The sequence below is a fragment of the Scleropages formosus genome, chromosome 5 (genome assembly GCF_900964775.1).
Source record: "Scleropages formosus chromosome 5, fSclFor1.1, whole genome shotgun sequence".
Lineage (NCBI taxonomy): Eukaryota > Metazoa > Chordata > Actinopteri > Osteoglossiformes > Osteoglossidae > Scleropages > Scleropages formosus.
The window spans coordinates 12,198,128-12,225,562 of NC_041810.1; the positions used below are offsets into that span (position 1 = coordinate 12,198,128).

General features: G+C 45.3%; 1 protein-coding gene across 1 annotated transcript in view; it reads right to left on the reverse strand.

Moving 5' to 3' along the window:
- Nucleotides 1–774: 774 nt before the first annotated feature.
- The window catches only part of usp53a (ubiquitin specific peptidase 53a), a 36,047-nt gene continuing 9,386 nt past the window's right edge, over nt 775–27,435 (reverse strand). The window contains exons 2-17 of the mRNA XM_018759673.2: nt 25,323–25,948; nt 22,501–22,593; nt 22,277–22,411; nt 20,404–20,517; nt 20,084–20,166; nt 19,868–19,973; nt 19,172–19,318; nt 16,977–17,126; nt 15,694–15,862; nt 14,169–14,306; nt 12,823–12,957; nt 8,981–9,686; nt 7,742–7,809; nt 2,223–2,292; nt 966–1,699; nt 775–861 (exon numbers count right to left, since the gene is read on the reverse strand). Of these exons, the coding sequence (XP_018615189.1) occupies nt 788–861; nt 966–1,699; nt 2,223–2,292; nt 7,742–7,809; nt 8,981–9,686; nt 12,823–12,957; nt 14,169–14,306; nt 15,694–15,862; nt 16,977–17,126; nt 19,172–19,318; nt 19,868–19,973; nt 20,084–20,166; nt 20,404–20,517; nt 22,277–22,411; nt 22,501–22,593; nt 25,323–25,466 (3,066 nt within the window). The 5' untranslated portion in view covers nt 25,467–25,948 and the 3' untranslated portion in view covers nt 775–787. The remainder of the gene's footprint in view (nt 862–965; nt 1,700–2,222; nt 2,293–7,741; nt 7,810–8,980; nt 9,687–12,822; nt 12,958–14,168; nt 14,307–15,693; nt 15,863–16,976; nt 17,127–19,171; nt 19,319–19,867; nt 19,974–20,083; nt 20,167–20,403; nt 20,518–22,276; nt 22,412–22,500; nt 22,594–25,322; nt 25,949–27,435) is intronic.

The window sequence follows — 27,435 nt, forward strand, 5'->3', positions numbered from 1 at the left end:
TAGTATCCATTGTAAGTCGCTTTGGAGAAAAGCATCTGCTAAACACACACACACACACACACACACACACACACACACTCTGTCTGAATCGCTTGTCCCATTCGGGGTCGCAGGGAGCCAGAGCCTAACCCAGAAACACAGGGCGTAAGGCTGGAGGGGGAGGGGACACATGCAGGACGGGACGCCAGCCTGGCACAAGGCACCCCAAGCAGGACTCGAACCCCAGACCCACTGGAGAGCAGGACCCGGTCCAACCCACTGCGCCACCGTGCCCCCCGTCTGCTAAATAAATAAATGGAAATAATTTTAAAAGGGGTCAAAGCTAAAATGTCCATCCATTTTCAGTATCATTATCAGATTGTCCAGTTCTGGGTTATGGTAATCTGGAGCCTAGCCTGAAACCACATGGCGTGACACAAGCTACATCTCAGTCACTCCCCCTCTCTCTCACTCACACACACACACACACACACACACACACACACACACAAAATGAGCAATTTCAAGTCAACAAGTCACCTCAAATAAGGCTGTGGACTGTGGGAGGAAATCCACACAAATTCCACACACACTGAGCTGGATTCAAACCCACGTCTAATGACACATCCAAGGAAAGTAAGGCACCAGTCCTGCCACAATTAAATACATTAACTACAAATGTATATATTTTTAAAGTTACACAAATTTCTTCATGATTTGTGTGTTAATTACTTGATGGAATAATACTTTGGAAGCCTTTGATGAGTTGGGCTGTTCAGTGGTCAGGAGACTCACCAGGCGACTTCCATCACAAGAAGCCATGCTCATCCAGTCCTCTTGGGGTCACTGGGTTCCACTTTGCAACAGTTTTACTGGTGTAGCCTGAACACAGTGGTACAACAAAGCTGTGGTTAATGGTTCGGTTCAAAGCACAAAGAGTAAACAAAATTCCGGAATATATACATGGGTGAGGAGGGGTGTCCCACCGGCTGTTTCCAGCTTGGCCTTGAGCGAATCGGAAGAGTGGGACTCTCCAGACGGCTGGTGGCTGCTGTCTGACAGCTCGCTCTCTCCAGACGAGCTGTGATCGCCAGCCACCTTGTGCAACGTCGCCCTCTGCTGGTGGTATTTCTGTCGGTATGAGTCTGTCATGCAGCTGTCCACTGAGAAGTAGGTGGTGGGCAGGACCTTTCTGGCAGATCCCGAGGGTCCCGAGAAGATCCATTTGTCACCATCGCTGGCGAACCGCTCGCTCCGCTCCGGGTCCGAGGATCCGGAACTGGAGCTCGAGCCGGCACCGGAGGGCGGTCTCTGCTCAGGGGCTAGGGGAATGGCTTGGGATGGGGCTGCCTTTGGAGACAGGCGGGGGCTGGCCTGCGAAGGCTCATGCTGGAGCGCAGTTCTGAGGGCGAGCCCCCCGTGGTTCGTGCTCACTGGGTATGTCTTGGGAGGCAGAGGAGGCGGAGCCAAGTTATAGTACAGGGCCTGAGACTGCTCACGAGGGGGCGGAACAGGAGGCGTCTCGCTGTCTTCCGGCTCGGAAAAGGAGCCCAACAAGTCGTCTGAGCTGTTAAGCTCTGAGCTGCTCTTCTTATCCGGGCTTGGCAGGGTGGGGCTTCTGGCACCGTGACCACGCCCATTTGACACAGGAATCATGGAGTCACCAACTGAGCTGTCACTGCTTTCAAAACTGCCAGGACTATGTCTGAATGCCATTTTTCTGTTGAAAACATGGCATCATCATCACTTAGAGGTACACTTCTCAAGTTTACAATTCATCAGTTTCTTCCGCTAATTATCTAATACTGATTCATAATTTTCTCATTCAAAATACAGTTTGAAGCACTGCAGTTGACCTTATTTGGAATGTGTGACTTATTATTTATCTGGCACTTCTCCAAAGCAATTTACATTATTAAGACTGATACAGATATACTCACTTTTACAGTAGGGTCATTTTTACTGTATCAGTTCAGTGTAAGTACCTTCATCAAGGTACTCAAATCCCAACCCCTGCTATAGTAGCCTTGATTCAGATACTTACGCTGAATTGATACAGTACCCGCTTCACCAACTTTGTATCCTACATACAAACGGGGGGCCAAACACACGTTCAGCATTAAACTGTCAATATTCATTGCTTTTATGTAAAATTTCAACTGCCTTTAAAAAATTATATCATGCAATTTCACCTTCCAACTATGATCAACTGTCTACTGTACTTACATTTTTGCATACATTACCTTTGTAAGTTGCAATTGGATTTGAGGTCAGGAAAGTCTGTACAGTCAGGAGCTTTGATGGGATGTTCACCTGGAAGAGAAATCCACGCTTGAGGTTGCTGGGACAGTCAGTCGATGAAATTATATTATGAATTGTCAACCCTCATTCAAAAATGTACTACGGCTTGCAAGTGTCATGTACAGAAATCAGTTGCTCAGTAACCTGATTTACTAACTCAAGCTGAGGGAACCGTTCTATTCAGTTCTGTACTTCTACACTTCTTTATCCTAATTATTCACTTCTCCTAAAACATGAGGCACAAAACATTAATTTATCATGATTATGTATATTCTACAAAAATACATACAATTTTGTCACATTGTGTATATCAGACGGGGAAGCTCCGCCTACTATAAAGTTTTGCAGTAACAAAAAGAGCGATCAGCTGTGTACAAGAGCAGCATGAATGAAACAGCACTTCCTCACTTCCAGACAAGCAAGGAGAAGAAGAGCTGCGCACGCACACACACACACAAAGGTCAAATACCAGCATGTGCACTGTGCAGTTTCGGTGGAGAAACAGGTCTCTGTGAACCAGTAGTAGCCAGACAGCGCCGGAGGAGCAGCGCATAGGACTGGCATAAACCGGCTTGGGGTGCGGAGATGCCCAGGGCTCCTCCGATACAGGTTAATGCACTCCTGTGTGGGAGAAAATCTCCCCATAGCTTGTGTGTGTGTAATACCCTGCAGGTGCGTGGGGGCGACAGCAACATGCCTCCAGGTCTCACAGCAGTGGGATGGAGTCAGGTCCAAGAGCTGCCTCTCATTTGGAACAAGTTCAAAAGTTCAAAAGCGAGCATCTCGACAGCTAGTGAGAGTAACAGGTGACATAGTGGCTGGAGCTGCTGCTTTGCAGTTCAGGGATCACGATTTGATTCTCATCTCCTACTGTAGTACCCTTGATCAAGATACTTTTCCTGAACTGAGGTAGTAAAAATTACCCTGCTGTATAAAGTGATAAATCTGTAAGTCACTTTGGAGAAAAGCATCCAATGAGAAAAGTTAATATAAAAAGTAAATGAAAGAGAAATCCCCCCTACAGCCAGAGATGGCACGTCCCGTTAACTAGCGAGCGTCCTGATAACCCCTTATTCAAATAACCTCCATATGAGTGAAGGACTTCAAACTGCTGAAACTATAAACAACTGCTGGATACTGTACATGTATACCCTGTACACGGGTCTCAAACCCATCGCTTTCAGAGCCACTTCTCTCCTGACAGCTCCATGAATAAGTTCAACACCCTCTGTTATGACTATCTATTTAATTGATATTTGAATGTCATTTCTATAGGAGCTACAAGCAGTGTGTCAATAATCCCGTGCATGCCCGAAGCTCTTAACCTACTGATGATGCATTTTTGTTTACTCTGACTCGTGTGCCATTTCGGAGAAAAGTAATTGACTGAATAAATCTAAACAGCTATATGGAAACCCTTGGCAGAGGCAGAGGTAGTGAATATGAAAGGGTCTTGGAAACAAAACTAAGGAACCAAACATACCGAATGTGTGTTCCAAGACACAATCTTATTCATATTTTCTTCCCAGTAGAAATGCTCCAGTAAGAGGGGAAAAAAACAAGCACAGTGCAAGTCACACAGTGGCATGCAATGCAACCGGACAGATAAATATTTGCCGAGCTTGTGTTGTTCCGCTTTCCCATGATTCCCCCTGCAGTGAAGCTCAAGGCCCTGCAGCAGGTTCGGCAAGGTCACACACTGCACATCCGGAATGGACTAGGATGCGTTTGGCTCGACACGTCGAGTCCCCTGCGGCGATGCGCTATCCATGTCCGCATGCTTGGCGTGTACTTGGCCACGCCGCCCGGCTGTCCGCTCCCTTCACCTCCGAGAAGGCCAGTAAAAAGAGGCATCAGCAATGACACTGGCCCAGCTGTTTTTTGTGCTTCCTTGATTTATTTTAAGGAGGACAACACTGGATCTTCATCGCCTGTGAGCCTCAGCATCACACACCATGCTTCGTGCACAAGGGCAAAGGCGTACACCACCAGTGTCTGCAAGGTGCATATGGGAAGTCTGACAACAGCGTTACCATGAAGCAGATGTACAGTTACACCGCTATGCACAGCACATCACAGCTACTTCACTTCCAGAAGATTGGCAGAGTAGAACATATTAACACACACAGAGTAGAAAATGACATCATGGAACCCCCATCACCACCCTCTTAGGGGATGTGGGTGGATGCACTGGGTCCTGTGTTCACTCTACTGGTGCCACACTTCCACTTATTGTTTAAACTCACATTTACTCAATTAGCAGATGCTTTTCCTCAACAACAAACAACTCAGAATGAGCAAAATTATACGTATTACATACAGTACATATAAATTATGCACATTTTTTTAAATTCCGTGATGTGAAACTGGAAATATTTGAGGTACGATGATTGTTGACACTGGTTTGTTGGTTAGTTGAAAAGAGATTTTTAGCCTCAGCATCTTGACAAAGTGATGGAATAGTGGTGTGACAGCCAGTGACCGAGTGATGGTTCTGACCTCTTCATTGGAGTCTGAACCTCTCGGGGATCGGAGGGAGGAATGAGGTGTGCAAATCTCCGCATTGGGGAACAGCAGCTCTATGCGCAGTCAGGAAGAAGCAAACAGAAAAGGGACCGACCGATTTACTGGGCTTTTTAGCTGTTCCTTCTGCACTTCGTCCATGTTTTCACTCTTTCCATCTTCTCTTAAAATCATCTCCTCCAATCAGAGATTCTTATCCACATGGAGCTGTCGCCAGGACCCTGAGTGCAGCTGTTTGCCAAAATGACTTCAAACACATTTGCTGCAGCTTGTCAATATAACTTGAAAACAGCGTGTGAAAACGAAGCCATTTCCAGCTCACTGAAGAAAAAAGCCCAAGAGTCGTCATGAATTTCCTCGGCAGGACACAGCACCACTGAGAAAAAGCACGTGTGCCCTCATTAAGCAGTTTGAATAACACACAAAGGGTACATTTGCATGTAAATATCTTCATCTCCGTATCAATAGGAATGGTAAAAATGGATTAAGGATCTGTGACCGTCTGTCTTTTCCCAGCGGCCTGATTTTGTAAGTAGTCGCTTGCTAAGCTAGGACACGCGGAAACGTCCAGGAAAATAAATGCGAATGAAACATGGATCAGAATGAAAACACATCAGAGGTCAAACCTATTGGCTCAGGAGCAAGAGAGGATTTCCACACGAGTCACGCTGTGTGCGGGGACAGGAAACACGGGCCTTTCCAGCAGCATAGAACTCTTACATAAACCACCTCCAGACGTACCGAGGGTCGGAGATGTTATACCACAGCAAACACGTTAGGACAGCAAGCACCGCCCACCGCTGCAAGTTACACACTCCAGTGTTTAACAGAGAAAAGAAACCATTCTCACCTCAATTGTCAATGTTCCTGAGCTGCTATGTATAGTCAAATTACTACACTCACAAGTGAGCATTAACTTTGAAAAAGGGGCAGCTGGTAGCATAGTGGTTACAGCTGCTGCTTTTGGACCTGAAATGTTGCAGGTCCAAATCTCACCTTTGGCTGTAGTACCGTACAAGGTACTTACCCTAAATTGCGCCAGCAAAATTACCCAGCTGTATAAATGGATAAGTGATTCTAAGAAGCTTAACGCTGTAAGTCACTTCGGAGAAAAATTGTCAGCTAAATGAATAAATGTAAAAACTTACCATCAAATCTTCATAATCACAAGAGTAAATTGGTCGCAAAAAACATCCCGTTATTGCATTTCTAATGGCATCAAGCAGTAGATTGTACCAATCTCAACTTCCAGTAAGTAGGAAGCCTTAAAATCTGTAACTATAAACATCTTTCAAGCTTTTGAGCAAAATCTATTCCCGTGATGTTTCAATTTTCTGTTTGCACTGTGTAAGCATGCGAGGATCTACAACAAAGAATTGGAGAAACTGCCCAGTCCAGGTGTGCAAAGCTGGTAGAAATACACCAGAGAAGCCTCAAAGCTGTAATAGCTGTTAAAAGTGTTCCTACAAAGTGCTAAATAAAGGGTCTGAATACTAATGCAAATGGGATATTTTACCTCCTCATTTCTTATAAACTTGCTAAAATTCCTAAAACTTACATGAACTTACATAACCCCATTTATGAGATATTGTGTGTCAAGTGATGGCAAAATAGAATCAATCCGATCCATTTCGAAATAAGACTACAACACAAAGTACAGATGAAGTAGAGGTGTCCAAATACTTTCTGAAAGTTGTACGTAAAGGTTGTTCACACTCAGTCACACACACAAACAACTGTCCAACCCAGATCAGCAGGTCAACAGGAATGTGCTCTCAGCGTCTTTCCATCATAGAGGGCATCTCTATGTATATGTGTTTGTGTGTGTTTTCAAAGGCTACCAATTTGCAGTCACAGTTGGTATGTGTTGCAGCTCGCTGGCTGCACCTGTGGGCCTTCTCACTCCTGTATGAGCTCAGTACACATGAAGTGTGTAACTGGGAATCTGAGATTGTATAATTTAGTTGATTAACCCAATCAGAGCACAGCATAATGGGAGCCCAAGAAGTGATACTATCATATAAAGCATAGCCGATTCTTGTTTGCAATGTGTCTAGCTAAAAATAGATACATCTAATGTTCAATGTAGGTCATTTACAGGATATATATTTACTTACTTTTTTCTTCAATTAATGACATTTCATAAACCCGGAGAACAAAAAAAAAAAAAAAAAAAAAAAAAAAAAAAATTTAATCAACTCTGCATTCTGTTGCTGTTTCTTAACAGGGCAAAATAAATGACATTCAGTTCATGAAATCTCACACCATATCCAGAGTGAGTGTGTGAACATGAACAGTAACTGTCATAGTAATGGTGAAGCAATTTCGACCCAACGAATTTGAGAACTGTGCTTCGTCTCAGCATGCTGCATCAGACGATTACAGACAGCACTGAGTCAGTGCCAGCAGTCAAACCAAATCACAGGTGTGCTTTCGGACAAGGAAGCACATGACTTGAGGAAAAGCCCACCCAGCGTTAACTTCAATACATTCTTGATTGCCCCAAAAACTGTTAGGATATTAAAATGCATCAGTCTGAATAAGTAATATACTGACCGCAGTGACAACTAAATTTACAACCCACGCACACAATAAAGTTAGTTTTGAATTTAATGCTTTGAATGGGTTTAAACTTCGGGGAGTTTGACACACACATGCTTTTGCATGCGCTAAGATGACATCTGATGTCGTGAATGAAACGGAGACATCAAACAGACGCGCAGCTAAACAATGCTGACTATATATCCCACAAACACAAGTTAATGCCCTTGGGTCCTGATCCAGTCCAAGCAGTCAGTCACCTGATGGTCAGTAGCAGGAAAGTCAAAAGTGCACCTTCTGGGCATCCACAGGCTGGTGGCTGTGGAGCAGCACCTGACTCCATCATCTTTTCCTCTCCCTCGCACCCCTAATCATGGATGCCGGTACCCTTACTTACCATGGGCAGGAGGGAGCAGCGAAGCAACAGGAAGGGATTCATCAGACCTGACTGGATGGAGTTGCTCCCTGAAAGAAAGAGGGTTTTATTCAGCAGGAGTAGGAGCCAAACATGTCTGCGCACACACAGGCCACTCCCTCCCAACTCTTCACAGAGGTTACGCATAATCTGGAGGAGAGGGGGAGGACACGGTGCGCTCACCATCTGCAGCAGGACTCACTTCATCCCATGTTATCAGATGCTAATCCACTAATGTGCAAGTGATGCTCGCACACGCTTCTCAGCCCTCCGTTTTCCTACCTCGGCCACAAGGGGACGGCTGGCACAGCGGGGCAATTAGAGATTAGCGACACGAGGAGAGGAATTTTTCACCCTGGGCTGCATAACGGGCCTGACACACAGGTATATTCATGTGCAAACATTTGGGCTAATCCCACATTTATGAGCCTCGCGTACTCGCAGGGTTTGCACACCTGGGCACTCAAACACAACTGGTTTTCACTAGTCATTAATGCGCACTCCATCAGCGCTGCACACAATTAAAGCTGCTAAAACAAATTTTCTGTTGTAAAAAAAAAAAAATTATTAAATAGCAGAGTTAACCAAAACGCAGCAAAGCAAATTGTTGCACACAAAGCAAATAAGCACTGACCCACCACAGGGGACTGATGTGGACTTCGTGACCTGATTTGCGCTCATTTCAGGGTCACAGGGATGCAACAACGGCTCTGTGTCAGACTGCAGACTGCTTGTTCAGCATTCAGCCTTGGTCTCCAGGTCCTTTTTCTGCGCTTCATCTTACTCCTCATTGTCTCACAACAGATTGAATATTTGTATAAATGTTTCACTGTGCAAATAATATGAACTGTCCAGAAACAGAAAGCAACAGGACACCGATATAGATGCTACTTCACTGTCACTCTGTGTACTCCACGTACTATGAACGGCTGAAAAAGATTATTTTCTTTGCTTTGTCTTCACTTGTCTACTTTCTAAAATTTTTGCTCGCAGTGGTGTGAACAACTGTGCTTACCCACCAAGCCAACAGATGACAGCAAAGAGCAACCAAACAGATTAAAGCAGCGTAGGGCCACCTTTACTCAACTCACTTCCAGTGTTTCCAGCTCATGCCCAAAGTCAAGATGAAGAATATTGTTCATGTATAAGCCAGTATTATTTTTAATATAGCTCAATGTCAATTACTAAAACAACAAAGATCTACAGTCTGAGTCTTCTTACCGCATCAACAGCAGCTCGGGAACGGGCCTTGATTCTTTGGCAGCCAGGCTCTCCACGACAGGTGAGTCAAGGCTGGCAGAGCCATTGCTGAGCCTGTCACTGCTCTCGTACCCGGACTCCGTGCGCTGCATCTTCCAATTGTCACTGTGGACCTTGTGGCTAGGCCCGCTCTTAGTCCTCTCCTTTTCCATTGCGCTCCGGCCCACTGAGTCAAGGGAGCTGTGGCTGCCCGTCTCCTGCTTCTGCTCATCTTCATAGATAGTATTAAGGCTCTTGAGTCGACGCTCCTCCTTGGCCCAAGACCGCTGGCGCTCGTAGGGCGCCCTCTCTTGGCCGACTGGCCTGTGGCGCGGTCCCTGCTGATGCCGCTCCTGCTGTTTCTGGCCACTCAGCACGCTGTCCACGTTGAGAGTCTCCCTCATAGGCCTCCAGGGCTTGCTTTTGCTGCGTCCGCCGCCCCTGTCCCGTGAGTCCTGGCTGCTGTCCGTGTCATAGCCGTTGGAGAAGTCGAACTGTCGGCCACCAGGCAGCACCTGCACACGTTGCTGAGACCGTGGCTCATAGGACGTCCTGCCCTGGACAGGTGATCTCTCACCACGGCTCGGCCCCTTGCCCTGGCTGCTGTAGAGGCGATGCTCCGCAAACTGCTTGAAGCCGCTCTCCGGGGGTGAGGCCGATCGCGAGTATGTCTTCTCCGGGAAGGAATCTGCAGGAACAACCAAGGTGACAGGCATCAAACCCGCCACTTCCATACACTTTGTAAACAACAAGAAATGACACACACATTCAGGGCTCGACATTAATGGTTGTCTGACTGTCCAGGACACATTATTTGCTTTCATAGTCAGGCAGAAGGAATCGTTATACTGATACCTGTCTAATGGTTAGATGGACTGTAAATTTTGCCAAAATGTTGAAAATTTACAGAATGAACCATCTGACATCATTTATTGCGTCATCTGCATTTTGGTTTTGAAATTGTTTTCAATAAAAAGCACCAAAATTTGTCAAAAATACAGCAAAACAACCCATATAACTTGCTGTCTTGGGTAATTTCTCTATGTTAGAGCCTTTTTCTAAATGTCATTCATTTCATATGATACCTTGATTGCCTCAATTCAATTACAACTGACAAGGATATTTTTAACCTAGATATTTCCTTATTTGAAGGGGGTGCGGTGGCGCAGTGCGTTGGACCGGGTCCTTCTCTCCAGTGGGTCTGGGGTTTGAGTCCTGGGTGCCTTGTGACGGACTGGCGTCCCGTCCTGGGTGTGTCCCCTTCCCCTCCAGCCTTACGCCCTGTGTTGCCGGGTAGGCTCCGGTTCCCCATGACCCCGTATGGGACGAGCGGTTCAGAAAGTGTGTGTGTGTGTGTATTTCCTTATTTTTGCCCTTTTGATTGGTTCCAAAACTGGACAGGGTAAAAATCTGAGGAGACAGGTAAAATGCACCTGTGGACACTGAAACACAAATTACAGCTGAGCCCTGACACCTCTGGTGAATTGCTAGCTCTGTAGACCCTGTGAACTCATACCTGCAACCGTTTCCCTCTGGGCTATAATGCACGTGACCCTGAAGATGAAGCTGGCAGCCAGGGGATGCAGTCCCCCCCCCAAGTGCCCATTTCCCTCAATCCCCTCACTGCACACAGTCACAAGATAACAAGGTCATGCAGACGGGGCTGCAGTACAGTCGATTGTGACGATGCGCTCTGGTTGCCATGACAACAGCAACAGCTGCATCAGTAACCGCACAAACTGAGGCATCAACAGAGTCTCTGTTTCAATTCCTTTCGTTGCCCTGTACAGGCCTCCAAGGTTTAGATGTTCATAGTCAAGGCCAGGGTGCCCCCTACAGCCTGAGGGAGTGCAGGGTGTCACTGCGGTGAGTTTAGGAAACAAAAACTATTAAATGCAGAAATGTGTTACAAACTGCAGGAACACAAATAGGGAGCACACACGTGTCCCTGGGCGGTGTCCGCACAGAACCGTTGATTTGAGCAGGTTCTTGGGGAGGGAGGTGGCCAGCCAGCTCGCCTGCATTCCACGGCTCAGCACCGAGGAGGGAGGGCATTCGTTCGGCATTGCAAATGAGCCCGAGCTAGAGGGCAAGCTGGCTTCAGGACTGGGTGAGTAAAGCCCAAGTGCTCCTCTGTGCAGAACACAGCCTCAAAGCAACCCCGTGGCAACGTGTCTACCCCAGAGAAAACACAGGAACACATCCTCGTTAATACACATAGTCGACCACCTGCCTGGGAAAGTATGTGAATTATTCCGGTGTCAAAGCAAGGTGAGAGGAGGGGGGGAGGAAAAGAAAAAAAAAAAAAAAAAAAACAAAAAAAACACCAAGATCAGCAGACCTAACTGGAGCCTAGAGATTCTGGGCCATGTTCTCCAAGTGCACACGTGTCTGTATGGGTTTTAATTTCAGGCATGACTCTGACTGTCCCTCATCTGTGTCTGGCACTGCCCCGGGAGTCTGTCCCGAAGGGACAGATGGTGCACATATTGCACTATATATAATTACAAAGAAAGATTGGTTTTTCTACTGCAACTTTCCATATGCAAACATGCCATGCCACATGGTTGGTTAGGTGGCCGGAGAAGTGAGTGACTCAGGGGATGTAACACAGATGAACATCACAACCACATTTCAGCCCCCCAAGATCAAAAATATCTAAGGCACAGGGGAAAATCTCGCTGTCTGCATTTCCTTTCTGAACCATTCACCCATTTTCACTACACTTCCCTTTGGCAGCGACATCTTCAGCTCCTTCCTGGGTGACTTGGTGTTCCCCGACCACACTGGAGGTATAATCTCATCCCCATGTCGATGTGGCTCACCTGGTAGACCTCCTATAGGAGGCGCATTCTAACCAGATATCCAAACCACCACCCGTGACTCTGAGAACCTCCCTGACCGCTGTGCTCCACACCCTGATTTCCATGCCATGCTGCCCGAAAGGCTACAGCCCAGAGAGGGCTTTGTTCAAAGCTCAGACTTTCTTCCGCACTACAGACCAACTTAGCATAGGGAAATAACTCATAGCTCTTTATGGCCTCTCTGTTGAAACAACCCAATGGGATGCACGGCCAAAGCATTAGTTCATTAAGCAGACACTTTTTCTACAAATCAGCTTACCATAATTACCATCACAGTATTCAGCCAACACCTCTGTCCAAGGCGACTTACAAAAAATATATATAGTACAGTCACTGCACTCATTCACCCATCTACTTCAGAGCAATGTAATACAACACACACAGATGCTAAGGGCAATTTCGAGCCACCAATCCACTTCAGCTGGATATCTTAGGACTGAGGGAGGAAACCAGGGCACCTGGAGAAAAGCACAGGGATGAAGATACAGGGAGAAGATGCGAACTCCACACAAACTGAACCAGGTTTGCTCAATCACACAGCTGTGCAACGCTAGTGCTACCTGCTGAGCCACCGTGTCATCCCACAACACAAAATAGAGAAGTAACTCAGAGCTCTGCAAAGCATGTCTACTGGACCAACCCATCTGCTCTGTGTCTCTGTTGTTTTTACTGAGACGCGAAGTCATCACGAGGGCTCAAGTCAAAAGTGACGTCACAGAAAGCGACACCTGCCCTGCTGCCACAGCAAGAATGTCCAGTCACTGCATGAAGACAAATGTTAACAACAAAGAATAGCAACAAAAAATAATACTGACTGCAGTGCATCACTGGCCAGTGAGAGCCCTGCTTGCATTTCACTAGGTCTTAAGCTAAACTAGGACCCAAGTAATGTTCCAAGTAATGTGGGAACTGATGAGGGCAACTGAGCCAAGGACACGACCCTCCTCACCCTCGATTTACCTCGGTGTCTCTGGGTGCGCAGACCCCTATCCACGTCCCTCCGGGCCTGGGGCACCCGCACTTCCCCGGCACGCTGGGCTGCCTCCCTGGAAATCTCGCGCAATTTGCTCCTAGGGTCCACAGGAAGGATCTTCACTGCGAGGGGGAAGAGACGGAAGGCAGCTGCGTTACATCCTTGACAGGAGGTGGATCTGACAGTCACACATGCGCTCTGGTCACTGTACACAAAGGAAGAAAGCCACTTCTTTCAGGAGGCACAAGCCTGAGGCAGAGCCGTCCAGCTCTCCAACAAAACACTTTTGCTCAACATTTGAAAACAGTTTCGACAGAGACCAGCTGGATTTTCCAGACTCATTTATTGGGTTCACTGATTTTCCTCAAGCATTTAAACACTGGTGCAGCCACTTCATATGTAAAAAATTTGGTTATAAAACGTTTTTATTGGGAAGAATGTCACAGAATGCAAAAAGTCTGAGTTAAAACAATAATTACTTCTATTTTTCTTATTCATCCAACACTTTTCTGCAATGAAACTTTCACTGTGATGTTTCATCACTAAGCTACTTATACTGATTTACTAATTTATACAGCAGGGTATTGTTTTCTTTTCAAAGTAAGTACTGTGATCAAAGGTACTGCATCAGGGGGGTAGGATTCAAACCCATTACCATTGGATTACAAAGACAGGACCACTGTACAACCGCCACTTTTTTTTTCTTCTACCTACATTATATCCTCGGAAATAACTAATACATTTGCATATCTTAATTTAGCTGACGCTTTTCTCCAAAGCAACTTACAATATTAGTCCACCTACAATTATTTACTAATTTATACAGCTGGGTAATGTTACTAGAGCAATTTAGGGTAAATATATTGCTCAAGCATACTACAGCCAGATGTGGGGATTGAACCTCCAACCTTAGGGTCCAAAGGCAGTAGCTCTAACCACTATGCTACCAGCTGTCCCCATAATATTAGTAGTAATGCATAGTAATGCGTATTCACTATATATGTATTATTTTTAAATAGTTATTAGCATTCATCAACAATGTTATAAATAACTCTAAATTGACTTAAAATCCTTTTCTTAAATCAACAATGCTGGGGAGGGGTGGGGCAGCCCCAGAGTTTTCTTTCCCCCCCCCTTGCCTTTCAGTTGGGAGTTTTTTTGTTCTCTGTGACCAGCTGGTTTGCCTAGTTTAAATAATTGCATCGTTATTGTAGTAATTTCATGTATTGCCAACCTTTTATTTATATTATGCCTCTGATCCTTTGTTCAGCACTCTGTGACACTGTGTGAGAAGAACACTCCATAAAAAGAAATAAATTGAATTAGGAGTTACCTGGCCCTCTTCCTCCACTGGTTTGCCCGTTGCCCCGGCTGAAGGCCATCACAGGGGCAGGTTGCTGCCGGGACAAAGAGAACAGGCTCTCTCGGGAGGGCTCCTGCTTCCTGGTGCCTGGAGACAGTGCATCGGGCACTGGGAAGGGTAGAAGAGAGTGAGCACCGTACGCCACCGTTCTTTACAGATGCTCCGCTAGGGCTATTTAGGCATGAGCCAGAGGATGATAAACGTTAACAATTGTGGTAATGACAACAATAAAAAGGCCGTTAAGAGTCATGACTGGAACAGGGTGCTTCACTTGACATCTCTCTGGAGCACAGGTGACATCAACTGATGAGAAATTAACTGATTAGTCCACCCCCCTGTGAACGTGCACATACAGACCATTTCAGACAGATAGAGAGTCGCAGATACGGACTGAACTGGAGAGCCGCCAGCACGCAGAGTTTAAGGATGATCATTAAAAAAGATAAAACCCGAAATAAATCCAGCGCTTTAATCCGCGAGGGAACGCTTCATCTGTGGTTGCCCACAACTTCTTGCCTTTGCGGAGGGATTTGCGCATGTGGGTGTCACAAACGCAATGTGCCATCCATCCCTCGCTGGGCCTATGTCTCAGCATCTCACTGTCCAACCCTAAATGGTCCGTCCGTTTGCTGAGGAGCAAAGTCGAGTTCATGGAATGGAGGCAGCTGTTTGTGAATCTCAGAGGAAAACATCGAGCAGGACAGAAGTGAGATAAACAGCTCAGATTCAACCAGAAGGAAAAAAAGGGCTTGCGTCTCGCACCAGAAACATTTGTTTCCTATTTACTGAAACTTCTATTTGGAGGAGAGAAACGCTGCCTATAAAAAGCAGAGCGCCCCACAAACCGCAGCGCTCCGTGGAGGAACGTCAGCTCTGGAGATCATCTGAGGACAGCGGGACAAGTTCAGCACCAAGACAGGGATTCGGCATCTCTCCAAAGAGGCAGCCGACACTCTGCTTAGGGGAATTTTGAGGAGCCCTTCAGCCGCTAAGTGAGAGGGCAGCATTTTATTAAATGATCCTGATGAGTAAAGATACATAAAGCGTGAAGGCAATGTTACATTTAAGAAGCGAAACTACCGGCTAAGGGGCTGGCAGCCGGCAGAAGGAAAATGAGGGGAAAAAAAAGGTCACTTTTAATGCCAGAACGCTAAAAGAAAACTCTGGATGTCTGCTTACAGAACAGATTGCCTGACCAGGTCAATTCAGAGGTATTTGTGGTTCTTGAAGGTAAACATGAAAATTTCAGAGCCAAGGCAAATACTAAGAGGAGATTTAGCAGTAAATGTATTCATTATGAAGCAGAGAAAAGGTCAAATTACACTTGGCTTGCCAACCCAACAATTACTCATAATATTAATTTATCAATTATCATTTAGTAGTTTTCTCTAAAATGAATTACAGTGTACACTTACACTAACTTACCCATTCCAACAGCAGAATAATTTTTACTGTATCAATTCAGGGTAAGAACCTCAGTCCCCCTATATCTCACTTGTGAGCTCCCCGTCGATAGCAGGCTTGTCGTGGGACCACGAGGTGGTCTGTCTCGGAGCGTCCTCGGTGGAGACGGCGCTACCATCTGGGTTTGTGTAGAACAGCAGCAGGGGCTGGAAGTGGCCTCGGATGCATTTGGTAACCACATCTTTCCATCTAGTGCCGACCTGCAGCAAAAAGGTGGAAGCAGCAAATGCAACAGATTAATTAACACTCCAGCGAAGGAAGAGAGAATCTATAATTCAGGTGTCTTAACTGGAGGCCACGGTTCTGGCTCCCCAGGTAATTACACCAGGTGAAGACTGGAGGTGGACACACACTGACATTCAAGTAACAGGACACTAGGTGATTAAGAGCCCAGGTGCAAGAAACAGGACACGTTTGAACCCTGCAACACCCAGACAGAGGTGTTCTCTCATTCAGCCCAAGTTGTATAACGTGACATGCTTCTGTATTCCTGTACAAAGCTGTCAATTTCCAGTCCCACAATGTTCTGGCCTCATACCTAGGCCGGCCTGAGATTAGGGAGCAACAGAACTCAACTGACATGAATCGGGATGGCTACGGAACAGATGAGGACAACAGGCAGCAGTTAAAGAGATCGGTCCCTTTGTAAGGAAAGCAGCGGGAGAAGACCAGCAGTCTGGGACTTCACACTTCAACTGCACGGTCCTGTGTCCACCACACATGCTAAGAATCACCAATTTGTGAGCTGGAACTGCAAGTCAAGCTCCAACCAACTGAACATTTCAACGTAAATGGAAAAAGACAAACACATGAAGCAGCACCCTCAGACCCCTTGGACATCTGCCGTCCAGCTCTCGCAGCAGTGAAGCCAAAGGCTCGGTCTTCTGGGGGCGCAACCATCTGCAGAACTGTTGCGATGTCACGCAGCGAGACTGCCGTGGAAACAAACTGACTCCTCGCACCAGCGGAAACAAAATATTGCAGTTAAGATATGGAAAAGGGCCGGCAGCAGATGTTTACCAGTGTTCACTGTGTGCTGGTTTGGCTGGACTGTACTCTCATTTAAAGTAATTCCAGGTCATTTTGCCTCTAGACTAAACTAATCTTTGCAAAACACCATTTGTTCTCAGAGCTTGTGTGATCCCCACGCTTGAAGACGCTCCAAGCACAATGCAAGAAACAAACTCTATAAACCGGCCCCTGAGGGCCTGAGGTGCATTCTGGAAGGGGGGGGGCGTGAGAGGAGAGTGGAGAAGCAGAAACCTGAACACCTAGGAAAGCTGGAAGAGAGAGCAACTCGCTGTGCTCACCCACCTCCTTGACGGTGGCATCGTCAAAGAAGACCCACTTAGAGGACTTGGAGTGGTAGGCGAAGGCACAGTAGTGTCGACTGGAGTAGCAAATCATCCCCACGAGCAGCAGGTCGCTCTTCTTCGCATGTTCATCTGTGACACCGTAGAAGAGCTGCAGGACACATGTCACACTGCTGACAGGCAGGCAGGCCATGATTTACAGTTACATTTGCAATTATTTATCTAACACTCTCCTTCAAGATAAATGTTAAATGTGCACGCAAAGCTACTGATTCATCCATTTATACAGCAGGGTAATTTTTTACTGTATCAGTTCAGGGACAGGACGGTTCCTCCGCGCATGACCAGACCTCACATGATCAGATAGTGAAATGATCTGACAGTCCCATATTTTACAATAAATGAAAAAGCAAAGTGGAACTTTAACAGCTACTCTACAACTTTTTTTTTAACCAAAACATTTTTTTTTTAAACTATAAATGCAGATTTTGTAAGAAAATGCTGTAGCCATTACACCATTTTCAACGCATCCTGTCTAATTTTGTCTTATTTTGCAGATTTTGCCCAATGGTTAATATCCTTGTAACCTTGAGTAATAGGCTGAGGGAAGGCATTCAGCACCCCATATAATCACATGTCCCAGCAGAAAAATGAATCAGGCCCTTTGTGAGAGTCCCATTAGACTAATCCGGGAACAGAACATATGCAAATGTGGAAAAGAAAATCCAGACTGCAATGAACTGCATGGAAAGCTGGACAAGGCTCCGACCCCCCAGAAAAAGGCTGAAGGTCTGTGTAGTTCTAGGCACACCATCAAACCCTCACAGCTGTCCACACAGTCTAACCAGACAGCACAGGTTAGAACTCTTGCCTTGCATCTGAAGGACCTGGGGTCAAATCCCACTCTGGCTGCAGTATGCTTGATCAAAGCACTTACCTTGAAGTAATACAGTAAAAATAACCCTGCTATAAAAATAAGTGAATCAGAATAAGTAACTCAGTGTGCAAACATCACACTAAGTCACCTACAAGGTCTGTGAAATGAATTAATGCAATCACAGAGACAAACATACATGAAACAATTCGCTCAGGACAGAAAGGACAGTAGTAGTCAGCAGTGAAACCAGAAAAAGCTCTCAGGAATGCAGAATTGTGGCAACTCTGGATTACATGATGGTAGAATGACCATCACCAAATAACCTATTTATTTCTTTCATGAGGATGACTCAAATAAAACAAACTGTGTTGCGTTGCTACAGAGCAGATGTGAAATGAAAACATAATCAAGCAAAAAAAAAAAAAAAAAAAAAAAAAAAAAACCCCTTGCTCAAACAAATCCAAAACCAGCTTCAGCATTCTTTCATACTCAAACAAAAATATAAAAGCTTCTAGTGTCTTGAGACTCCTGTACTCTTCAAAGCTTTGAATTCATTCTCTGCACTATGTGTTCTTTAGAGCTCTAATCACAAAATTTAACTAATCTACCAGCAGCGCCTGGCAGGCTTAGATTACTCTGTGTTGCTGAAAGGGCACATTTTAATCTTGCACAAGTTTCAAGAGCACATCTTTACAGTGCTGCTGTTGCTACATTCTCTCGTCTACGTGCGGTATTTGCATAATTATAGAATACATAGCCTAGGTTTGGAACACAAGCCTTTGCGGAGGGATGGTAAACATACTGGGTAAATTAAATCTATGCATCATTTCTAATGCACTGAGATGGGAGAGGGAGGAAAAAAAAAAAAAAAAAAACCACATTAAAACAGATCATTTCCAATGAACAAACTTTCATCGTAGCTATAGAGAAAAAAAAAGGCTGCGTTGTTGCTCCATCCACATATCCTCTGCCCACAAACTCACAGACAACATTTATATTTACTTATTTAGCAGAATGTTTTCCCTCCAAAGCCATTTACAATGTTATGATACCTAGTTATTTGCCCAATTATACAGCTAGATAATTTTAGGATAAGTACCTTGGTGGAGGAGGATTTGAACCTGCAACCTTTAGTTCCAAAGGAAAATCTCTTACCACTATGCTACCACCTGCACTATTTCAGCTACCTCTGTTAAAGCCAAACTTATATTCTACTTCGCCCCAGCTATCTGTATAGAAGCCCTACCCCACATTTTCCCTGGCCGTCCCTATCTTCACTTGGCTACTCCTCCAAGTCACACCCCTGCAACTTATTTTACCTCAGAGAGGTTGAGATGAGACCCCAGGGAGCGGATGACCTCCTCGGTCAGGTCCGACTGCTCTGTGTCCCACACAAAGCCGATGGTGACGATCTCGGGGGAGTTCATCAGCACCCTCCGTATCCTAATCCTCTGTCCACAGTTGCTCTGTGGGGGGAGGGGGCACAATCACTAAAGGGCAGCAAGGCAAAGACCACCTCCTCCACCAGAAAATTTCAATTTCACCTCAAGTGCTACAGTACAAAATTGCACATTCACTTGTCATCACAGTGAAATCACTTGGCAGCAGTAAAATTACAACTTACAGAAGAACATTTCAAGGATCTTACTGGGGGAGTATTTGCTTAAAACCAAGAGAATCATGGGGTTCCTTCCACAAAGGATAGGCTTATCAGCGGGATGTGGGGGCACAGGACAGCACGGGGACTGGAAACAGTCAGGCCTCTGAGAAGTGGAAAGGTTCATGCCAGCTGAGGCTCTGAGGTGTTACAAGTCATACCTGCTTAAGATGGACACCCATTCATCTAGCCATCTTTAGAGAGGCAAGAATTTGAGCCATGCAATGTAACACAGCCTTTTATCCCATTTCCTTGACACAGTCAGCGAAATCTTAGAAACTGGCAGGAAAAGCAAGTAGGAGAAAAGGTCACATATGGTCCCTGCCCCTCGAAGGGTTGGGGGATGTGGGGCACCCACCGGGCAGTTCCTGAGGTCTCCAAAGGTGCATGCAGCTTGCAGCAGCTCTCCAAAACGTTCCGCTCGGGGCCGCTCGCTCCTCTCGATACCCCTCTCTACCTGCTGGCTGGAGGGGGAGAAAGGAATAAAAATAAACATTGGTTAGTTTTCCACCTGTTTCACATACTGAACACTAATAATGCCCTGTTGAGCTGGTACCGGAGCTGCGGGACTTACCAGAGGGCTGTGGTGGAGACATAGTGCACCAGCTCTGTGAAAGGCAGAGGGTCCGAGGAAGCGCCACAGCTGCGACACACCGACTGGGCAAGGAAGTGGAGCGCGGACACACACTCAGCGTTAGCCATACAGCAGCTGGGACAAAATCACCACCATATTGAGGGCAACGTCATCGCCACTCAGACGTGCATTGTGGTACCAGGTTATGCCACAGAAGGCCGAAAAAACAACAACAACACAGTAGTGGAGCCTGGCCACACCTCCACTTTAGTGGCCAATCATTTAATTTTCTTGCGTGGCAAATGAGGACTTCCCATTACCTGCTCATACAGTGTCATGGCAAACTTCTGGTGTGTGATGCAGGACTTGGAGGTGCAAGCATCTGTCTCGGAGTCTGGGGCAATGTGCAGGTGGATCCTCTCCAGAATGTTCTCCTGCAGAAGACAGAGGTCAGCGCTCCCTCACATCACCTGCTCCTGTACCTAGACCCAAAAATAGGCGCGCACGGACCAGCAACAAGTGAACGGACATACACACGCGATGAATGACGACAGGGAGGTCTATCATAGCAAAGGGAGGCTGAGAGCACTCACTCGTAGATGGTAATACATTGTTATTTGAGGCACATCATTATTATTTGTTCATTTAGAAATTTCTCCAAGCTGACTTACAGCATGAGGTTTATACATTCAGCTACTTACAATGATTTACCCATTTATATGTGTTGCTGCAAGGTCATTGTCTCTCACCACTATGCCACCTGCTGCCCTTGTGCAACATGGCAGCCTCCACTCTAGCTGACCAGCAATTATGGCTACATATGATGTTAAAAAGTAGTCTGCATGTTATTTTTGGTTCTAAGGCCACCCTTAATCCTGTGACTCATTCACCACAGGTTTTTCCACCAGGTTCTTAGTCATGAGAAGCAGCTAATGCTGTGAGCAGCACAAACCACAAAACACAAATAAGGATGGACATTCAGCAGGAGGAGTAAAAAGCTGAATACAAACTGAGCTCAAAGTTACACAGGAACTCTGCAGAAACAGGGTGAAATGCTGAGGAAAGGAGGCCTTATGAGTTCAAGTTCTTGGTCAGGTGGCAATGAATTATGAAAGTTCATGCTCATATCCATCAGGGAATTTCCATCTGGATTCTCGAGAACACAAAGGCTCAATAGTTTCATCTCTCCTCTACCATCGACAAACAGATAAATTGCTGGCTAAAGAATTCAAAACACTCCCAGAAAATAAACACAACTGTCTAAAACAAAAAAATGAAGTCTTTTAATCTCTCCTGTCTTCTGATCCAGTTTCATCCATCCATTTTTGAAATTCATAATATTGTTCCATCCATTTAGCAGCTGAGACAAAACAAGCGCACTTCGCGACTGCACATTCTCTGCCATCTATTGTTGTGTCAGATTTTCAACGCAACTCTTGCATGAGGCAGGAAGGAGCTGCCAGCCGGCAATGCGGCTTGTTCCCTGGAACATTTCACTTAAAGCGAGTCGCGTTGCCATGGAACCAACATTGGTTTATTAAACATTCAGCGACGGGAATACATTTGTCACCCGGCTCCTTTCACCTAGAGCCCAGAACTTGTCCGTTGACTGATCGAAAAAGATCTAAAAGCGGCTAGTTATTTCCCTTGGTTAACCAGGCATGATGCCCACATGTTCGAGTCACTTCCCACACATGTCAAAGTTGCAGATAGGAGCTGAACAAAGAACCGACCGTGGAACGAACCAAAGATCTCCAACACATTGCAGATGAGACAAATGTTTATTCATGGCAGCGCACTGCTATTGTTGGCAGACTGAATCTCTGGGATTTCCTACCTGCTCTTAATTAAAACTCCTGCGTCACTTTTCCATATTCACAATCCCTTTAAAAACACTGATCATCTCAGAAGACCAAAAGAATTTAAGGGGAAAAGCAGATATTTCACATGGAAAGGAGGTAATGGATGCAATTTTAATACTGTTAATAACCCAGAGAACGCATTAAAGCATAAGCAGAATCGCGGCGATATGAAAAGCCTAGAGTTGCTTAACGGGTCAGCCTTCACTATTCACAGGGAAGTGGTGTTTTGGGGAAACTGTCACAGTTTTGGAAGCGGCGACTCCTCCCTGCACTCACATCCCGACCCTCTTCAGGGTCACGGGGGTCACAAAGAGGTGAGGGGGACACTCACAAAGCATTCGGCCGCATCGTCCATGAAGCCCAGCTGGAAACGTTGCTCGTCCTTGAAGGTCTCGGCCAGGGCGTGCCGCAGGTTGTCGGAGGGTAGGGCCCGTTCGTGGCTGTGTTGGAACTGTGTGAAGATGCTCTATAGGGGGTGGAGAGGAGACCAGAGGTAAATGTAAGGCAGTCGCAACAGACCCAGGCCACACAGTCTGCCTTGCCCAGGGATTGTACCTTCAGGGAACAAAATATGCAGGAGTCTCCGAGGCAGAAGTGGCCGGGCAGCTGTCGGAGGCTGCGTCTGAAGATGTCCAGCTGCCACAGGACCTGCGAAACCACAGGACAACACAATTTGTAAGGGCAGACGAATGCAGCATCGCAAGGGATTGCATAATTCTTCCCAATCTTGTTCATGAAATCATGCTGTGATGCAACTCCAAAACCACTAAGTCTGTGTGATGGTTTCAGCAACACCTGATGCTCCTCCCTGGGTGGAGACCAAGGTTCAGAGGAATCTGGAGGAGATCTGTGTGACTATTTCTCAGCATGTTGGATGGAACACAGCACGGAGGCCAGAAGCATAACTGATATTTTAATTATAAAACATTACTGAGCTGATGCCTTTGTCCAAGGCAACTTTTGTTATAAATAGCTTGGTATGCAAACATTGTTGCAGAGCAGGGTAATTGTTACCGTAACAATCTGGGCTAAGAACATGGGAGTGGAGGCAAGAAGCATAACATAAAGTAACATAAATTTCATTTTCTCAATTTTTTTCCTTTTTCCCCTAATCAGTTTTGTTACATTAAGCATACTTTTGGCGTTACTTCATACCGTATGTCAGTTTTTTTTTTTTTTTTAATCAAATATTTCACATTGTTAAAATTAGCAAAATTTTGGCAAATTTCAGCACTGGGTTCCAAGCACCAAATATTCTGGTACTTTTTAGGATCTGATCCAATGTTTGGTACTGTCTTAAAGTGAGTTTAGTTTACTTTCTGTAAGGTGGCAAATTAAAACTGACACTTTAGAAGAACTAGCGGTATTTTTGCAAACCATACATTTTAACTAATCATAATCAACGCAAAAATCGGCATCACTAAAACTTTCAAAACCTTTTTTTGCGTTGTTTTTTAGTGTCATACAATGTTTTTACGCCAAGCCATTTACAATGATTTACTCATTTATACAGTCAGAGTTTTACTATAGCAATTCAGGGCAAGTACTTTGATCAAGGTTACTAGAGCAGGATCAGGAATTCAAACTCGCGTCCTTCTGATTGGCAAGCGTCAACTCGAACCACTACACTAACTACTGCCCTCGTTACTTCAAACCAACAGCCCTTAACTCGTACTTAGCTGGCATCTTTCTACATGGTGACTTTGAACGGTATATAAGGAACACTAGCTACTATCATGCGTCTACCTCTTTATGCAACAGAATAAGGTAACAGAAACACACATGGCCAAGGAGCTGAGTTCTGATCTAATCAAACTATGAACTCAGAAGCTCCCAGACCCCAAAGAACCTGGTATACAGTGACATTCGAAGACCAAGTGGGGATAATGGTAAAAAGGGAACCTGATGATTAAGCTGGTCAGTCCAAAGGAGAACAGCATTGTTTATGTTTATTCGCCCTCCAGGAGGTAGCCCTTCGCTCACCTCAGGTATACATAAGACCCAAAAAGCAAACACTTCTCAGCGAACGGCCGTCTTTAAAACACAATGTACGCACACGGCACAGCTTACTGAACAAGCACTACTGTTATGTAACAGACCATTAGCGAGTGTTTCAGGTCCAGGTGTAGAGTCAATGTTGCATCACCTGGAAACATTTTATTACTATTTTCAGTTGAAAAGTTTTCCAGCTAAATTTCAAAAGCAACAATCCACTGTTAAGACAACAGTCAGAATGGATAACTGCACAATTTGCTGCTATCTGCAGCCCACTGATGCTTCAAATGTAAAAAAAATGCATTTAAACAAAGATTCAAAAAAGGGACTTAAGGGAAGAACTTTAATGAACTTCAGACTGCATCTCTATACTCCTCTGGCTTCAAATGTCCTCAGTTCTGCAATCGACACCAACCCCAAGAAGACCTACACAAACAACCAATTAAAACTTTCCTTGCTCTTAAAAACTTAAACATAAATACTCATTTTCCATATAAAAGAACACTTACCTAAACATTCCCTAACAATAAATACAGGTGGTCCCCAATTCACGATGGTTCGACTTACGATTTTTTCGACTTTACGATGGTAAGCTGGCAATAGACATTCAGTAGAAACTGTACTTCGAATTATGAATTTTGATTTTTTTCCCAGGCAAACAACATGCAGAGCGATATTCTCTCACGATGCTGGGCAGCGGCAGCGATCCGCATCTCCCAGTCTGCCACGCGGTTGTGTTTTGTGCGTCCACAATGTCACAGAAACGCTCATCTGTGACTCCTGCTACAGGTGGAAAGAAGAAGAGGAGGGCAATTACTCTTGAGGAGAAACTCAAGATAATTACCCAGCATGTATGCTTCAAGCCCGTATGCCAGGCAATAGTATGATGTTCAGCAGGTTAGGAGTATTAAATGCATTTTCAACTTATGATATTTTGGACTAATAATGGGTTTCGCAGAACGTAACCCCATCGTAAATCGGGGACCACCTGTATAGATCTGCTAATGAACAATTATTAGCAGAGCAGGATAACTTGACAAAACCATAAACTTCCAGTACAACTATTACAAATCTATACTAAGAAAAACAATCTTTAATATTATGTTCAAAATAAAAACATACAAATGCTACAGTGAGTAAGTTTTAAGACTGGTCACTATGTGATGCTGCCATGATACAAGCCGTTTGGTTGGTTAGCACTATCACACTGTGGTCAGTCTTAGAAGTTAATTCGCTGTATAACGGACACCACACAAAACGCACTACAAAAATACTTAAAAAATAATCAGGTGAGAAGATTTATGCTATTACAGCTCTCAATCAGTCATCCAGTAATCAGCTCCAACAGGCGGAGCGCTGCGTGGGCAGGGACAGGGTCTCACCTGCACGGCGCTGTTCAAGAAGCAGCTGTTCTGCCCAGGTTCATTCAACAGGCCCTTGGTTGGCGCCAAGGACAGCATGCTGCCCGGCTGGTATGACTTGCCCAGATTGCCCCCTGGCTTCTTGAAAAACTTGACCCATGCCATTAGGCCGAAAGAGACGGAGTGAGAAAAGAGTGTGCTGTGTGGCCCAGTGGAGCCTCTGGGGTCCAAATGAGCCTCCCCAGATCTGAAGCCCTCTCAATCCGCAGGCAGCCTCCTGGCTGCACATGAGCCTCCGGGGTGGCAGTCCTGCTTCAGCAAGGAAGCTATTTCAACATTCCCCTCCGGCCCAAGCCTGGGTGTACGGCTCCAATCAAACACCCCGAACAGAAATGAACCAAACTCGATCAGTGCCAGGGGGTGTGTTTTCCACCGTGGTAAATCAAGGTCGTGATGCACTGCCCAAGTGATGATTTCCGTGGCAGACTAAGTTCTGTGCACCAGTTAGAGACACCCGCCACTCCACCGCATCCCTCTGGCACAACGCTGGTGGCGGGATGGTCAGCGAGCCTCAGATTTGAGTTCATCCATAGGGAAGCTCTGGAGCAGAAGTTCTGTGCATTGGACATCAATAGCGTCCGATCCGTCTGGGGAAGAAAGAGTTATGTGAGGACAAGTCGATGCACAATGAAATAACCAAACAATCACTTTGGGACACAGTGGAATCACACTGGCTCAGGCAAGCAGGACAATGAGAATAGAAAAAGGCAACAGTAGCTCAGTTACTGCTCTCCTGTAATTTAACAGTACACACCCCCAGCTGGTTTCAGGAGGGAAACGATAGTGTCATGATGGATTCCAATATCCCATCTGAAACGCCACATTCTCTTTGTCACTATGGAAGCCTCAAGACTGCAGTGACCTCCACTTTTTCTCTGACCTAGTAAGCTTTCTGTCATTTGTCCATTTTCACAGTAGCAACAGCTTTAAGAAGAGACCATGCCTTCCTTCAAAACCTGAGCAATCTGTGATCTGTGTATCCAAATAACGTCTGAACTGCTCATAGAAACAGAAGATAAGCAGAGATAAACAAAAGTTTATGTAGCCAGCATAACAAAAATGTTGCAGTGAAAAACAAGAAGATACCATTAATGGTTTCCAACAACGAAAAAAACGGTAATGCACCAACAGTGGACAAGAATACTGAACTTGTACTGTAGCTAATAAAACAGTCGTTGTGTCTATCCTGGGTACTCTAGGACTTATACTGTCCTCCATTTCATCACTCTGATGTGCTGCCCCTCCTACACATAGCTTCACAAACCTGAACAACTCCAAGTTTTAATATATCAAAGGAACAACGAGGTATGGATAAGCTCATTTCTGCCCGAGAGACGCCAAAAATTATTATACTCAATGAGGCTCTGGGACAACCTGTGATCTCTTTTGCGAGCCTCTCCGTGGCCCTCAGAATTGTCCACTAAGATGCATACAGGAAGAGCAGTTGCAGTGCCTGTACAGAGCAACGATCATGGACCCTAGAGCATGACCTCATCTGCCCCCATGTGTTCCAGGACCAGCGGATGACACTTCCACCAGGCAACACAAAATGTAAACATTTCCATTCGGCCTGAAAGAAGCTCAAAGCACTCACTGCTTCGACAGAGTGAACCAGACAGTGACCCATAGGCCAGGTGAGAAAAGAAATTGGTTTAGATGCTGAATACTACAGGTGTCATCTGGAATAAGTCACAAGCTTCTGTGAATCCTCCATGCACATATAATCTGGGTTACGAGGGGAAGTCCCCACTGATTTTTTTCAATTTATGTATTTTTTACAATTCATTTTATTGCTAGTTTCATACTGTTATGGCAGGATATTCTCGTCTTTGACTACCCAGATCAGTGCATAAATAGCTAAATTTATACAGCTCAAAGTTCAAAGTAAGTAAGTTAATCACTGACTTTGAAATTTAAACCTCTTCAAATTTACAGAATAATGGGCACAATCCAAAAAGTATTTCTTAAAAAAAAAGAAAAACAATTCTATGAATTACAATTAATATTCAGAAAATTATACTGTATTTTACACATAAATATATGAGGTAGCACTACAAACAGAGCCTCTACTTTT